This window comes from Macrobrachium nipponense, chromosome 32 (genome assembly GCF_015104395.2).
Source record: "Macrobrachium nipponense isolate FS-2020 chromosome 32, ASM1510439v2, whole genome shotgun sequence".
Classification (NCBI taxonomy): domain Eukaryota; kingdom Metazoa; phylum Arthropoda; class Malacostraca; order Decapoda; family Palaemonidae; genus Macrobrachium; species Macrobrachium nipponense.
This window is the reverse complement of record NC_061094.1, coordinates 31686374-31704275: the sequence shown is the minus strand read 5'-3', so window position 1 is coordinate 31704275 and position 17902 is coordinate 31686374. Positions and strand designations below refer to the sequence as shown.

Sequence of the window (17902 nt, the reverse complement as noted above, 5' to 3'; positions counted from 1 at the left end):
AATCTTTTTGCTTCATTGTTGCTTTAAGGAAGATATTGTCTATAGAGTCAGAGCCCCAGGCTTCATACACACACACACACATATATATATATATATATATATATATATATATAAGATATATATATATATATATATATATATATAAACGAATACCACAGGGAAAATGATAGTCAGAAATCCAAGCGCTTTCGTCTTTACTAAGACATGTCAAGGAGCTAATGAAATACAATTGGAGAGAAAGGTCTCAGGTACACAACAAGATCAAGAATACCAGATGGTTAAATGTCAAAAGGGTAAAAATTAAAAGAGATAATCCAGGATTATCGGATATCACACGGTCACAAGCCTAAACAGATTTGACCCTAACTAAAATTACAAAGTATCTTTACAGTCCAAAACATGTAAAAACTGAATACGTATATTAATTTTGTTGCTTATATTTATCTACAAATTTTTTTATATATATATATATATATATATATATATATATATATATATATATATATATATATATACTATACATATACATATACATATACTATACATATACATATACTATATATATATATATATATATATTATATATATATATATATATATATATATAATTGAAAGAATATAACTCTTTTGGTAAATATTTTTTATTTGGAGTGTCAGATAAGCAATTTATACCTTTGTTAATCTTTTACAATAAATTACACAGATTCTGTTGTAAATTGGCACCAAAATGAGTATACTAGCCATAAAACTTAAATTTATATACCTAAACCAGTTGAAGATAAATACGGTGAGCTAAGCTTAAATGTGTCTAGTAAGTGATGGGTGCTCTGCAAAAGTTAGGTACCTGTTCAGGTATACACTATTATTGTTGTTAATTTCAAATTTTCCCATGCTGTAATAAATTGGGATGTAGTTTAGTCCACCATACACCATAAGAATTTGTTTATTGTGGGACTGTGTAGCATTTTTTATTATTGCAGTATAATTGTAATGTATTTAGTAAGTAATTGAATGAATTGGTGTTACCAAAATGAAAATATCATTCGACTTGCATCAGTGTATCACACTTGCGTACGAATCGAGCAAATCAACATCTATAAATAACTGGTTGAATCTCAATGGAAGGCTTAGACTCAATTGTTAATGAAACATATTTCTCCTTGTAATGCCTTATTTAAAAATACTTTTGCATAATTTTGAATATTTTGCCCCCAAAAGTAGTGAGTCGATTAAATAACTAGGTTATTTTACAGTGATTAAGATTTTCATACTAAACTTGAGGAAACGGCATGAAAATAGGGATTGCCGTAAACAGAGTATGAGTAAAATTTCTCACAAATGAAAATTTTTGCTTTGCGTTGTGTACATCTTGGAGCAGAACAATGTGGTATGATTTAGTTTTGTAGAAACAAAATACCACCTTGGACTGCAACACTTCGTAGATTACCAGCACTTTATGTATAAACCTTATTTTGAAAATTAGTATGGTACACGGCATGAAACTATTGTAAATGTTGAAGAAAAGGCCTCACGAGGATACTTCTCCAGTTGGTGTCTTAAAAAGTCAAAGTTGTCAGTTTCAGTCCTTGCCCAGGTTAATGCCTCTCGGGCGGACGTCAACTGGGTGACCCCTACCCCCCACCACGACTTAACTAAAAAAAAGTTACCTATGTCTTGTGGCCGCCAAAGTTTTTGGGTAAAAAGTGATAATGGTGTGATTCTCATTTAATGCCAGATCAAAGAACCATTGGGAAATGTGTGTAGCGTGTGCCGCTCAGTAATGAGTGGGTATCCCCTCACAATGAGTAGTAACATGGAAGATTCTGAGAATACAGACACAGCGAATAAAGACCCAATGAGGGACTCGTTGATGAGTAATGGTAGTGATGGAAAGTATTCAGACGAAGATGCGGAAAACAACAACACCTCGCTGTTGGTGGATAATAGTTTAGACCTAGAGTTAGAATTTGACATGTGGCAAGGCCAGTTTGAGATTACTAAGCAGCCACCCAGATACCCTGGCCATCAGTATTTTCGAGAAATTGTTAAAACGGTAAGTCAAATATTCATTCTTTCACATTTGTATGCATGATGACAGAGCTTGCTATCTGAATGTTGGTGTCTAATTTCTTTTACTTTGTTATACAAGATTTCCTGTGCATATAACTCATTCAGAGCTGAACATGGCAGGAAATCCTGTTTTTTCTAAGCGCAGTCTTCAAAAAACCTAAACGTTGTAAGCAGAACACATTTCATAAATAGTCATTATTCAAAAGTTTCAAGACAACTGCTCAGTAGCTTCATATCTCGAAATTAATAATGCATTTAAGGTTGAAGGTTATAATTTTATTTTTAAAATCATCATGAATTGAGTTGTAAATCTAATAAGATCTGATCTCATGAATTGAGTTGTAAATCTAATAAGATCTGATCTGTTATAAAATTTTACAATTCTTGGTAGTTCCGCACATTTTGCACAGTTGCGTTTCATTTATGTATTTTGCGCAGGAGCAAAGTAGGATTTCTCTAAACTAGGAAATACAATGGAACCTTTTCAGTTTAACCAAGACTGCAAAGTATAATATCATTGCAGGTACAAATGTTGCAGCAGCAAGTTGGTGTCTTGGCGGAAAATCAGGTTAACTCTGACGACAGATTTTCGAGAGTCAAGCAAGACAACGCAGCATATCAGGCCAGGTAAGAACTAAGCTGAAAGCCAGTTTTTTAAATATTTTAAATTCTCATTTTTTATACATGTTCCTTTATTCGCCTGTTTCGGTCATTGCCAAGTGCTCAAGGCCATGTTTTATTTTGCTATATATTTTATATTATATATATATTAAAATATAGATTATATATACATATATATATATATATCATATATAATATATTATTATAAATAATATATACATTTATATATAATATATATATATATGTAGATCGGATTCAGAATTGTTTTGCCGTGGAATTTGGTGATTACAGTAATTATAATATTACAGTTCATGTTTTTTTGCTAGTATTGCATAATTACCATTTTTTTGATAAACCTTATAAAAATTAATATGAATGCATAGAAATGTACATGATAGTAAAAAAGGTGGAATATTGCAAGTGGTTCAATTAATTTTATTAAGTTATCACTACTGTTAATGTTGTAGGAATAAGATTTTTGGGGGAAGATACATAGTGTTTAATCACATTTTTTTCTGCAATAATAACTAGGTAGAAAATAAGATTTTTACTTTTCTCAGAGTGGTGATGTTAGAGGAACAACTTCGTGAAACTGAATTACGCAGCGAGGAAAGACAGGCTGAAGAACAGCGGAGGAGTCGAGAGCTCATTAATCGAATTGAGCGAGAAAAACAATTGACCATAGAAAATTATACCATAAAGTAAGTGATAAAAGTCCTAAATGGCAAAATATCTACATGAACTAAAAGTTATTCGAAAGTACTATTTTACTAAAAGGCATCTGGAAATTGCTGTTTGAGGAAGGCTCCCAACTTTTTCATATGAACAAACTTGCATTGTGAGAAGTTTAGTTATGAACATTGAATATTGTATGATGTAGTTTCCGTTCCCATGCCTTTTAATACAAGTTCCTGTCTTCTGATTTGTACTCATAAACACCAGGCGTTATTGCTTTTCACTAGTTTTTAATTTCAAAGTAACTTATGTTTCAAAGCCTTGAAAACTTAAAAGGTTACATATTGATTTTGCCTATATCTTTATCAACAGATTAGCGAGTATGGAAAAGGAAAAAAAATCTGTTGAGGAAGAAGGAATTCGCCTTAAATCGCAATTAGAAAAGTTACAAAAAGAAAAAGAGTCTCTAGAAGACAGAGTTTCTGAAGCTGAGTTTTCAGCATCTGCGCTGCATCAAGAGAATTCCAAGTTGGCTGAACTCTCCAGAAGAGAGAAAGAAGAGATCAAAGTTGAGAGGGAAAGGAGTGCTCAGGTATGTTTGTTTAAGTCATTTCTGGAGTGATGAACCTGGCTTACAAAGCTTTCAGTTCAACACGAATTGTAGTTTTTGTAACCGTGAAAATCTGGAGGTTTCCTTTAGTATAATTTTAGTTTCATCCATAGATTTTTAGTACCAGAAGATAGAGTATAAATGTCTGACACACTGCATGGAGAACCTTTTCCTATAAAGACAGATAGTGTTGTTGAACAGCTGTATGAATCTAGTTTCAGAAAAATCTTGTTTATTATTTGTCTAGAGTGTGAAATGCCCTTCTCCTGTTATGCAAAAGTTAAAATTTTTTAATTTTTACATTTAGAATGATTTGAGCTGTCTATTGGCATTTTCTGATGCAGAAGGTTGGAAGAATGGAGATATAGGTGAAAGTAGGAATGGTCTTGAGCAAATTAGTACATTTATAAGGGAAATATGTAAATCATTAGCACTGGGTTTTGGTTTTCCCCCTTTTTCTTGCTATGTGAAATAAATGGTGACGTGATTTAAAACAAATATTTCACTTCTTGAGAATGTCTTCTCCATAAATTTTTGTTTTGGAAGAAAGTGATCAAATCATCTTGGATCTAAAAGACTTGAAATAGCAGGTCAATAGACTTGATTGATTGATTATGAAATTTAGGTCTCCCGGTCCAGGCGCAGGAACCCATCAGGATTATTCAGCACCCTTATGAAGAAGAGATATATAAATTAATATGATTAATTATGAATAAGTGAACGATAAGTGTTCAGATATAAATGTAAAAAATAAAGAATGATGAAAGATAAAACTAATAAAAAATAAATAATTATTGAACTTTTATATTTAAAAATATTATTATACTTTATTATAATATAAATGACTAAAATCTTTACTAAATTTACTAAAATCATATCTCAATAAAATAACCGATTCTTTCAAATAACTCATAAGGTTCTACCTCAACACCATCATTTAAAATTTCTAAAATAGTCTTCCCAGCTATTAAATACATACTTTACTCTAAGGCAATTAAATCTAGGACAGTGCACCAGCATGTGCTCAACAGATAGCTGACCATCACAGTGAGAACAAACTGGGGAACTGGCTCTCGCACAAATATGACTATGGGTGAAATGGGTATGGCCAATCTTAGGCCGTGTTAGGATGATCTTGAATCTTGTGATGTGATTAAACCCGAACTCTATCTCTGCTGCCATTTCTTCTAATAATTGGATGCATATACAAATGTGGCACCTTATTAGTTAAGAAATCACATCTTGCAGCATCCTTTGCTTCACTTTCAGCCAGTTCATTCCCTTCTATAACAGTGCCCAGGAACCCAACAAAACTTAACTGATTTGTGGCAAACAGAAAGATAAAAAAAAAAAGCCATTCCTGAGTCTAGAATTAAGGGATGGGTAGGGTTAAACTTCTTTAGGACTTTGAAAACACACCAAGAGTCACGTGTGTGTGGATTTAAATTTCTTATCAGATGCAAGATTTAAAGCATCAACTATGACTGTTGTTTCAGCAATGAATATGATTCCCCCTCACACACCACTGCACAGCCCACTCCATCCTCTGAAGTTGATCCATCAGTATAGATTTTCCTGTCATTTATATGCCTCTCATCATGCTCCAAAAACTTTTCTGACTACTTCTGGTCGACCTTACTTCTTTATCTTATTAGTGCATACAGTGTTCCCCCATATTCTTGAAAACCCTTTAAAAATGCTTAAAACTGCTTATTTTGTTAGTTGAAACTCAAGAAAAATCCACTAAAAATGTTTATACCTTTTTTTTTAATAGTTTTATCACAAAAAGTGCATTTACGATTAAATTGATAAAAAAAAACAAAAACAAAACGGGAATTTGTGGATATTTCTCATAGCAAAATACCGTGGATATGGGGGTATATGTTCCATAGAAAAATCCACGAATAGGAGTCTGCGAATCTGGAGCCCACGAATATAGGGGTTCACTGTACATCTATTGCTGAAATACACCAAGGAGGGATAACAGGATGTTTAACTCGTAGGATCTTCTGGGTTTCCATATTTTTATCCTCCAGTTCATCCAGCTGTCTGATTTGAAATGGTGTTGAAGATCTACTAAATCTAAAAAGACTTGAATCACACTGTTTTAAGATCTCCAAAGAAGAATTCTCCCCTCTGCTTTTCAGCCGCATGGTGTATCTCAGACCTAACTCGTGCCTCCTTAGGTCCAGTAGTAGCTGAGATGGGAGTCTACGAAGACACTTTCAATGGGCTAAGTTCTAAAAGCTCCAGTGCAGATCCTTAGCCCCATATTATGCACAATGTCCAGTTCCTTAAGTTTAGTCTATGAAGCAGCTGTAGTCTAATTTAGATAAACATACTGCATTGTAAAGCCTTGACAACAATTTCTTATCAGTACCCCATTTAAAATTAGATAGTACAATGTACTTTTAAAATATTTAGTGATCTCTTCACTTTCACTTTTAACGGGTCAGTATGATTATTCCAAGTGAGCTTTTTATCAAAGACCAATGCTAAAAATTTTATTTCAGTGGAGGAAAGTAAAATAGTTCCATATAAGGTATGAGTTACAATGGTTTCCTTAGTTCGTCGCCTGCATAACTAAACAGCGACAGTTTTTGTTTGGGAAAATCAAAATCCTTTCTTATTAGCCCACTTGCTTACTTTGTTGATGGCTGTTTGCATGAACTTGCTAGTAGAAAGTGCATCATATCCTGTGCAATACAGAGCCAGATCATTACAAATAAAGAGCCTTTTACTGGTGATGGTATATTTTCTAATACATCATCAATGCTAATAACAAAGAGGATGACTCTAGGACACTACCCTGAGGAACTCCCCTGTAAAAAACGTCGCAATACATGATTTCCAATTCTTACCTTAATATTTCTTTCTGATAAAAACGAATTTACATATCTGATCATTTTTCCTTTAATGACCAACTTAAACTTTTTTTATGATACCAAAGTGCCATGTGGTGTCATATACCTTTCCCAAATCAAAGAACATTTTTGGTTGTCTCTGTTTAGCAAAACCATGTATTTGGTTTGAGAGCCTGAACAAGGGATCTAAAGTAGATCTAGTTTTCCTAAAGCCAAACTGGAATTGAGAAAGCAATTTATTTGTTTCTAAGTGCCATACAAGTCTGATGTTAATCATCTTTTCCACCAGCTTACAAATGCAACTAGTGAGAGCTATTGGTCTGTAGTTCCTGAGTAAAGAAGGAATAAATTGGTTTCTTCATAAGGATGATTAATGATAACTTCCAGCTCTTAGGTATGATACCAGTTTCCCAAATTTCATTTATATCAAGAAAAAGTTTCTCTGACTTTTTGGGAGATGTTTCAGCACTTTATAGATATCTGGGAATTTCTGTCTTCTTGAGATTCACGAGAATGTTCTCACTAATCGATATTCTCAAGATGTTCTTCTAATTTTTTTTAAACCCTCTGGTTGGGTAATTAGGTCACAGTTTATCTTAAGGGTAAGCAGAGGTTCAGGGGCAAAATTGCCATTTAGATTTTTTATATTATTCCAAATAATTTTCGATGGTGTTTTTGAGCTAATGCCATGTAAATAGTACATCTACGACACACTTTTTGCCCTTTTAAAATAATTTTTCTTGGCCACAGCACATTGGTAAATAACTTTGGCTTATGCGGTTTCACTCCTCTTATACTTTTTATAACATTTTCTAGTGATCTTTCTCATACTACTGCAGGTTTTGTTCCACCAAGGAACTGCTGGTCTTAAGGGCTTTCCCTTCGTTGTTGGAATAGAGGTAATTGCACTGTTGATGGTAGTGTCATTAAAATAATTGTATGCCTCTGAAATGGATGGAAATTATTTTACATTGTTTTCCATGAGAGTAGACTCACTAAATTTCTTCCAGTTGCTTAATCTACCTTCCATTTAGGAGGTGAATCAGATGGCTAATTCTTAACCGATTTTATATGAATTGGGAAGTGTTCACCCAGTTGGATATTCATTAACTGACCATTCATAAACAATATAAATACTAGATAAGCAAATGCCCAGATTAATAGCCGAGTAGGTATTGGAGTTGATATTATATGATGCGTCATGGCTCTATTATTAATTAGAGTGATGATATGACCATCCATAATACCCTCCAACATCCTACTCTTTGCATCTGCCATGTTCCCACCCCAAATGGGTCGTGAGCATTAAAATCTCCAAGGAGCAGGAATGGAGTAGGAAGCTGATTGATAAGAAATAAATATCATTATAAGTGAAATCCAAATCAGAAGGAAGGTAGATGGAGCAGACTGTAATTTGCTTGTCTAAAATGAAAGTTACTGCTACAGCTTGAAGATGAGTATTAATTGATAGCAAGGAGTATTGTAACAACTTATATGCAATAATTGCTGCACCTCCCTTAGCTCTATCTCCTATTGGTGGTGGAGTATTATATATGATGTAATTTCATTCAGGATTATATTGTGTGCTTCCAAGCTTAGTTTCCTGGAGACGCACAATGCCTAGGTTATGGTCATGGCCATACCTTCAGCTCTTTGCTCCGAGACCTCTACAGTTCCATCGTAGTATTGACGTGAAAACTATTTTTTGGGCTTGGTGGAAGGCCCTTTGGATGGAGTCTTCTCATTTAAAGCATTATCAAGTGATGATTTGGAAAGGACTGGTCTTGACAGGTTTGGTTTATCATCTCTAAATTTACTAGTGCCATTTTGTTTCCCTTTTTTATCAAATTGTTTGAATTCAAGCTCGGGTTCTTGCATTGAGCTTAGGCTGGGCCACTACCACAGGGGTTGATGCACCTGCTACATTGGAGGGTGCTGCCACTGCACCCCTAGTGGTAGATAGGGGTAGTGGCTTAAGAACTTGAGCATAGCTCCTAGGTTGTTGTCCAAATTGTCTTTTTGCAAAACCAGTACTACTACTTATATGCTCTGCATTGGCTTTATTTAGTGCAGACAGTTCAGATTTGTATATTTCACAATTTTTTTTTTATTTATGTTCCAGTTGACAATTCACAAATTTTGCATTTCTATTACATTCATCATCATCATCATGAACACCAGAGCAATTTATACAAATTTTAGCATCTTTGCAGTTTTTTGATGAGTGGCCAAATTTGAAACAATGATAGCAATGCATTGGTCTTGTCTGGAAAGGACGTACTTGCACTTTTCATTTTCAAGTATGACATGAGAATGTACTTAGTCTACGAAGGTTAAAATGATCATGTTGGCAATAGCTGTCTTTTTCACTTTCCAAACCAAAGTGGGGCTTTTTTCAAGATTTTCTTTTTCTGCATTGTAAAGGGAAGGCCCCTTTGGTTGGAGCCTTCTCGTTTATTCTCTTCTGTTTATGAGCATTATCAAGTGATGATTTGGAAAGGACTGCTCATGACAGGTTTGTTTTATTATGTTAATTTACTAGTGTCATTTTGTTCTTTTTTATCATTGTTTGAATTCAAGCTGGGGTTTTTGCATTGAGCTTAGTACTTCATATCTATAACCAAGTGATGCAAGTTTAATCGGATTTGATGAAGGAGAGGGTAAGGGGGAACGTCTCCTCTTTTGGTCCTTTTGCTTCTGTCACCATAAAATCAGACAGAGATGCAGCCTGAGCCAATTCCAAGGTGGTTGGGTTGAGCACCATCTTATCCTCCTTGGAGGCTTGCGCTCTTTATCTTTTTGCAAAACCAATACATATAAGCTCTGCATTGGTTTTATATAGTGCAGACAGTTTAGATTTTTATATTAAACAATTTTTGTTATTGGATTTTGTTACAGTTGACAATTCACACATTTTGATTTTCTATTACATTCATCATCATGATGGACACCAGAGCAATTTACTATACAAATTTTAGCATTTTCACAGTTTTTTTTTAATCATTTCATCATTTTTAATGTCCAACAAAGTCAGCATATATGCTTGGGTTGTGGACTTCGCAAGACAAGAAATATCACCGCTCTTTATTCCTCCAACTTGTTTCTGAAGAAACCTTCAAAATCTGTAGTACACTTAGTTATAATTTTCCTTCTTGGCTGAAGCTACCAGCCACATAGTTGTTTTAGGAGTTCTTACTTCTACATTCTGCTCTGTCTGGTTTATCTTGAGCACATTTAGATGGCAAATAAATGTCAAAGTCTTTGAGGACTTTGTTTAGGTTCCTTGTACTGTAGCTTGACCGATTTGTATGGCACTTATCATACTATGTACTAGACTTTAGAACCTCATTATGGCTACTAAAAGTAACCCTAGCTTCCCATTTAGATTCACTATCAATGAAGTTCATCCTTTGTTTGTATGGTGGTTTTACGTTGCATGGAACCAGTGGTTATTCAGCAACAGGACCAACGGCTTTATGTGACTCCCGAACAACATCGAGAGTGAACTTCTATCACCTGAAATACTCATCTCTCACACCTCAATGGAATGCCCGAGAATCGAACTTACAGCCAAGATGGCAGGCCAATACCATACCGATCACGCCACTGAGGTGCATAAAGATCATCCTGATTTCTGCGACAGCTCCAAATAATTTCAAAGCTGTCAAGATCATTTCATAATCGCAACTGACTGGTAAGTCTTCGATATGGAGCATTCTCAAATTTTTCACATAACCTGGCTGTGTTGAGGATTTAACTTTGGATGAAGATTTCTTAGAGAAGTCTGTGTCTTTGCTTGAAGTCATCATCAATGAAGCAAGGCTAGAGGGTCCAGGGGAGGGGAAGTCAGGAGGGGGATCAGGAGATTTGTTATTACTGCCTTTTATCAATTTATTTTTGTGGAAGTCGTCAACATTTGGAGAATTCTGAATCTCCATGGTGGGTGCACCATCATAGGGCCCAGGGGTACTCGAAACTGCTAGGCATAAAGATTTGAGAGGAGTAAGAATAATCTCAAAACCTTAAAAATATATCAGCCTTTCATGGAGTTTATTCTTCCACCAATGGCACACGTGAGAAACGGAGTCCCAAATGTCCGCGTCTGTACCCTACCCTATGGGGGATGACGCAACATGATAGAGTGACCCAAGTGTAAGCGTAATCTGCTTGATAGGACAAAGTATTCCAAGAATACAATCATTCTCACCCTAATCACATTATGGGCTAACCAGACAGAATGCTGAGAGAGTCCCACTTCGAGGGGGGTCAATAAGCTAGAAGCATTGCTTTTAAATTAATCCAAACCACCAATTTAAGGTACCTACAGCCCCTTCACCTTATTTTGGAGAAAAATGGCTTGATGTTGGATTATGTACTTTCTGAGTTATCAGTGGCAAACTGCAATGCATTCATTTCACTTGCAGCACTCACAATGTAACTCCCTCAATAAAATGTATATTTTAAGTTTTTTTTTTTTTTTTTATGGGGGAGTGGTCAGTACATGGCATAGGAAAATGGCAAACCACTTGTATGTACAATTTAAAAGACAAACCATATGTACTATTTAAGAAATTATGTAAGATGAGATGAGAGTGAGTATGGTACGTGGCACTTGTAGGAAATTGTGTCCATGTAAGAAATTAATGAAGCTGAGAGAGTAAAGCATTCTGGAGTGCTTTTAAGCCAAGTCTATTCAAAGAAAGGAAAGCTGTAAAATTCAGCTTGTAGCTGGTATCTAGTTGGTAGCTGGTATCCAGTCAGTATGTGCTTTTACAGAAATATTTACAGAAATTTATGGTGTATGTGCTTTTACTGAAATATTGACAGAAATTTATGGTGTTAATTGACATCTCAGCAAGTCTTGGTTGTTCATTTTTTAATATAACAAGGACGAAACTGATTATGATATGAAGGTCCACAATAATATTCAGTGGTAATGGATTGTGATTATTTATACAAGCACTACAAAAGCTTTCGAACCCTGTGCTGGGTTCATCTTCAGTCTAATTAAAAACGTGTGTGTGAAAAGTGAATAGGTGAACTCTGTTTTGAGGGTTGGAGCAGTGGGTGACTGCGACGTTTATATTTCTCCAACAGCCTGATCAATTGCCCAACTAGGTGACTGCATCTCTTCTGTTTGCTTCTGGAGGCCAATCTGCTAGATCTTCTCCCCGATAGTTGTGCTTGTGCATGCATTCCATCATCCATCGGGTTCATATAGGTTGTATGATATCTGTAAGGGGAGAGGAGAGGCAACGGCCTATCGGATGAAGGTAAAACAGAGCCTGTCCTATCATTGAAATTTTTTGCAAAGTCCTTTACAATATAAAAATGAACAATACGGTCCTCGTTAACAAACTACTTATTTCCTCTGAAAGAATCCCCCTATGTTTATGGCACCACCCTTAACTAATCGTCTTGTGTTTACATTGTTACTCTTATACACACACGTACTAATATTTGCCACTTTTATATACACATGTACTAATATTTACCCCATTCCAGTGTGGTCTATGGTAGTTATCAAAAGCGTCTGTTACTATGGCATTGTTTTGTGCATGCAAAGAGAAGGCCCATTTATGTTCCCCTAGACATGTATCTAGTCCTCTCCCACTTCCTTCACCATAAACATAGGGGATTCTTTCAAAGAAAATAACTAGTTTGTTAACAAGGACCTGATTGTTAATTTTGATATTGTAAAGAACTTTGTGTAAAATTTCATTGTTAGGACAGGCTCTGTTTTTCCTTCATCTGATGCTGCCTTTGCATCTCCTCTCCCGTTACAGATATCATACAGCCCATTTGAACCAGAAACATTGAAAGCAGATGACAGAATGCACGCATAAGCACCACAACTACTGGTGAGAAGAAATAGCAGATTGGCCGCCAGAAACAAAAACAGAAGAGACACAGTCACCTAGTTGGGCAATTGATCATTTTTACCTGCTGTCTGGCCCGTTGGAAAATAAGAATGTCGTGATCATCCACTTTTACAGCCCTCAAAACAGAATTCAAACAGAGTTCACCTATTCACTTTATGTACATAAATTTTTACTTAGAGTAAAGATGAACCCAGCACAGGGTTTGAAAGCTTTTGTAGTGTAGGTATAAATAATCAAAATCCATTTCTGAATATTACTGTGGACCTTCAATCATAACAAGGATTGTTTCTAATAAAGGTGCAGGGCTTCACTTCTATACACTAAATGTGAATACAACTTTCTGATTTCATTATTATTACAATTGTATTGATACATTATGGAACATCTTGACTGTCAAGCCTGCCTTTCACTGGAAATGAAAAATGCAGACTGCTAATGTCAATGTAATGAGAAAAAACTATTTGAAGAATGATAACAGCATTAGTGTAATCTCTCTTAGGTTATAGAAGAATTGCGTTGTGAAATTGAACGGCTAAGAACCGCAGAAGAAAATGCTCGGAAGCGCTCCCCAAGTATTGATCCTCAGAATACACAGTCTGCTGAACTTCAAGCAACTATTAAACAGTTAAGAGAAGAGAATAAAAGTGAGTACTATATTATCTTAATAATTTTCAAGGTATTATTAAATCTAGCCAATATGATGGGCTGTCATTTTAATGGTACGTATATATCAATCATGACTAGAATACTATAGAGAGCATCCTTCTTTCAAGTTCATGGCTGTAATAAAAGCAATTTGTATATTACAATACTGAAATGGCAATTTCTAATGTGAGGTTTATTTCCCAATGAGAGCTGTGTAACATACAAGTTTACAATGCACTATTTACAAGACAATTATATTTCAGACTTGGTTGAACAAGTTGAAGATCTTCAAGCACAGTTGTTGCATTCTCGATTAGAGGAAGGTCGTGTGCTTGTTACTGCTACAAATAACAACTCCCTTGCAGCAGAATTTGAGGCCATGAGCAGTGAAGAGGTTAGTCTGTTATATGAATTTTTTACATCAAATGTTTATAATTTGTGTTTTGTTTTGCTCAGAATCATGATTGAGAGATTGTTTGGCATGGTTCTGTTTGTGTATAAAAAGATTTGGGAGCTACTATAACCGTACGTCACATAGTAATATCTGTTATGGTTGTCAAGCAATTTGTACCATATCAGACGAGTCACTTTGTTATACTAGGTTATGCATACTGTACAGAACTTTTAAGGAGGAAAAATGGACTTAAGACTTAAAGAATTAATCAAGACTGAGTTTTTATTATGATCTGATCCCAAGAACATTTTCTACTGTACTCTTACCGAGTTACATTTACATGCAGTAGGATGAAGACTTGATTGACATTTTTATCCCATTTTTGTTCTTAGCATTATTAAACTTTTATTTGTTGGTGTCTTTTTCCTTTATTAATACTTTTTTCCCTTTTCTTTACTTGACACTAATTAGCATAACAGGGACCAGCTACCATAATAGCTTTTTTTTTAAGTTCATATAGGAATATAAACAGTGCATTATTAGAGCCCATTACTTCATAGTACTTCAAATGGGAGATCTTGGTGAGAAACCACCCAAAACTCTAGCAGTATATATGGTCATTAATAACTAAATCTTTTCTTCTCAGTTCTAAATTTATTTTTTTCGTTTTGCTTCTACTCCATTGTTGATGTAGAGCTTTCTTTCTTACCAGTCAAGTTATCATTTTCACAAAATTCCTACTAAAGTTTAATGCATCATCTGTTAGATGCTTATGGTAGAATAATAAAATTGCAACCAGAACTTTCCTTTTCTGCAATGGTGCTGTACTACTGTATGCTATTCATTAATCCTCATCCTGATTAAAATGAAATTGGAAATTCTTCCTAATTTTCTTGAGATATTTTGTCTGGACACAATCATATCGGCAGAAGATATTTTGACCAGAGCAGAATTTTGTCATGCTCGAAGATGAAGAGCATGAAATCTGTTCGAAATGTTGAAGTAAAAGATACTGTACTAATGTGTAACATTTTGCTTTTCACATATGTGAAATGCACTGAAATTTGGCGAGTTAAGTCAATGCAGATCAATACAAATGCAGAGCAGATAAATACAGTCAATAGGTGTGAGCACAAGATTGGCTACAGAGGGTCTCAAGTTATTTGAGACCAGATGCTCTTTGAAGTTCCAAGACTGTACAATAAGCTCCTTCATGAAATCAAGAGGAATGAAAATAGCAGGTCACTCAAACAAAAATTTAAAGGCATCAGTTCAGTGTCCTGCTACCCCTCACCCAAGTTCATCTTAATCTTACCCAGGAAAGAATCCAGTTGATTCATAGAAGGAAACCTTCACTTCTCACAAACATACACCTGCACTGCAGACTTTTGCTTCTACAGCTGTTTCTTCTACTTAGGATGCTACATCTGATCAGCATAACACTTTTTGTTTGCCGTAATTATTTCCTTTTAATACTGTCACTTGGAGAGATGATGTAGTTTCCTTCAATATTCTGTAAAAAATTTTATTTCCTTTATAAGGTAGGAATTTTCATGATTCAATCCATGTGAATCGGATAACTGCCAATATGAAGAACTTGGAAAATATTCCAGCATATGTAGTCACTTGGCTGTCTGAATTACTGTCAGTTATCTTTCCTTCTACAGTGTTTACTCAACCTCATCCTGCAAATGAATACCTTGGTACGTATATCTGAGAGGCATGTCTCTTAAGACTGGTGATCCCAGTTTGAAACACGCGCAGGGACAGTTTCGGTACCAGTTGATCCTTGTCACATGCTGGACCAAAGTCTTGTACTAGCTCTAGGAATGGCAATGTTACAAATTCCTGCAACATTACAAATTCCCAAATACAGAGTTCAGTTAGAGTAAAGTTTTGATTTCATGAACTTTCAATGAAGTCCTGTTGGCAAGAATGAATTCTTAAGGTCTAAATTATGCCAGTCCAAGGGGACCTCCTATTCAAGACTTGGCCTCAGTGAGAGAAGAGCAGTGGACCTAGGGGTTGTACAGCTTACCTATTCTCTGAAAGCTCACATTCTGTGACAGTTCAATTGTCCTTATACCTCTTCAGCTGGAAAAATATATTCCTGAATCAGTTGTCGACTTCGAGGTGACAAAACCAGCCCTAGAGGCTGAAGAACCTCTCTTGCCTTCTGCAGTTGTGTGTTGTCAGGAAAACCTTTGGTATATGGGAACAATTCACTTATTTTCTGGATCTGTGCTCTACTAGTTGATAATCCTTTAGGTATTCAATTTGAGGAGAAATTAAAAAATGGCAAATTTTTACTCTATTTGCATTTGCATTTTTCATAACTTACAAACCGGAGGTTTTAACAATAGGATAAACTTCTAGTGCCAGCTGGAAACTGGTTAAAAACAATCGAAGATTGTAAAGCAAGGAATTTGTGGCATGTGGCAACCCATGCATATACGAGGTGGATGCTGGTAATCGACCAAGATGGGGACCTCGTGACATATCAGTTTTTCTGTGACCGCCTTGGAGAATAGTCGTGTTGGCACTCTCCTTCCCAAGGCGGTTGCTTTCTTTACCCGTTGTTTCTTTTTAGAGCATGTGGTGTGCATCTGCCCTTTTATCATGGATTCCATTTGTCAGTGCATTCTTACCAAACCTGGACATCTTCCATCTGCTCACTTGTAGGCTGTCCAGAATGACTTGTCAGATATTTCTGAATGCATCCCTGCACTCAACAATACTTTTACACAGTCTACAGCTGGTAAATATCATTTACATAAAAAAAGAAAATTCTCATGAAGGCCCATATGGCAGCAGTCTCCTAAATTACAAAAAATCCCACAGAGATTGTTTCTTTCTTTGTATGGTGTTTTTACATTGCATGGAACCAGTGGTTATTCAGCAACAAGACTAACAGCTTTACGCGACTTCTGAACCACGTCAAGAGTGAATTTCTATCACCGGAAATGCACATCTCTCACACCTCAATGGAATGCCCAAGAATCGAACTTGCGGCCACCGAGGTGGCAGGCCAAGACCATACTGATCACGCCACTGAGGCGCTTCCACTGAGGTTATGGCCAGTTTATTTAAATTACTGTACAACCAAATATTACCTTTGAGTCTGCCTTTCTTGGTCTTAGGAGGTTGCTGAATTTCCCAAATGAACTGCTGTAACTGGTGGCAGTCGGTAGGCTAGCTTGGCCCACATTATTTTCAACTTAAAAAGAGATTCGCATTACTCATCACAGTAACAGTGCTTGCTGCATTCTTATGGCCTTGAGTAGGCTTTAGTAGAGACTGAGATGTGTTCATTCACACTAATTATCATGGTCATTTGGTGAATATTTACAGCCTACAGTAGGTAGGTATCAAAGATATGGCCTCACTTTTTATAGTAAACTGACTGTCATCTTAAAATTTCCTAACCTCTGCTTACTATCAGTGTAATTGATGGTAATGTAGCAATCTATGCCCTGATGTCTCTTTACATCCTTATGCAAGTTGATATGACCAGTCCTGGTACTGTATCATACAATATATTCCTCACGTATGTCTCATTTTAGATATCTTTGGGATTTATTTATCCACTGAGCGATTATGTAATCTGTAAAGAGTATTTTGTTTTGTTAAACAAACTCTAATTATTTGGCTCAAACAACTGATATCACTCACAGGGGAAAGCAAGATTTATACTCCCTTTGAGGAATTGTTGATTGATTGATTATGAAATTTAGGCCTTGAGGGAAGACCAAGCACCGGAACCCATTAATATGATTGATTATGAATATGTGAATGAAAAGTGTTAAAATGTGAATGTAAAAAATGAAGAATGATAATAGATAAAGCCAAAAATATAAATGATGAAACTTATATATTTAATAATATATACTTTTTAAAATAAATGACTAAAATCTTTATTTAATATACAGTAATACTTAAATTACGAGCTTAACGCGTTCCGGGACCCGAGCTCGTATGTCAATTCGCTCGTATCTCGGATCAATTTTTCCCATATAAAATAACTAAAAAAAATTAATCCGTTCCCACCCTCTGAAAAAACACCTAAAAGCAGTATATTACAGTGAAAAAACATGTTTTTAATTGTTCTAATTCACAAACTACACCCACAAAATAACAGATA

At 35.4% G+C, this 17902-nt stretch overlaps 1 protein-coding gene across 6 annotated transcripts in view; it reads left to right on the top strand.

Annotated features, from left to right (window-relative positions):
• LOC135207317 (rab11 family-interacting protein 3-like) overlaps positions 1-17902 on the top strand; it is a 413008-nt gene that overhangs the window by 380768 nt on the left and 14338 nt on the right. For all 6 annotated transcript variants that reach the window (XM_064239009.1, XM_064239008.1, XM_064239007.1 and 3 more), the window contains 5 exons: positions 2594-2697; positions 3252-3392; positions 3739-3958; positions 13222-13366; positions 13631-13761. In XM_064239009.1, the coding sequence (XP_064095079.1) occupies positions 2594-2697; positions 3252-3392; positions 3739-3958; positions 13222-13366; positions 13631-13761 (741 nt within the window). The remainder of the gene's footprint in view (positions 1-2593; positions 2698-3251; positions 3393-3738; positions 3959-13221; positions 13367-13630; positions 13762-17902) is intronic.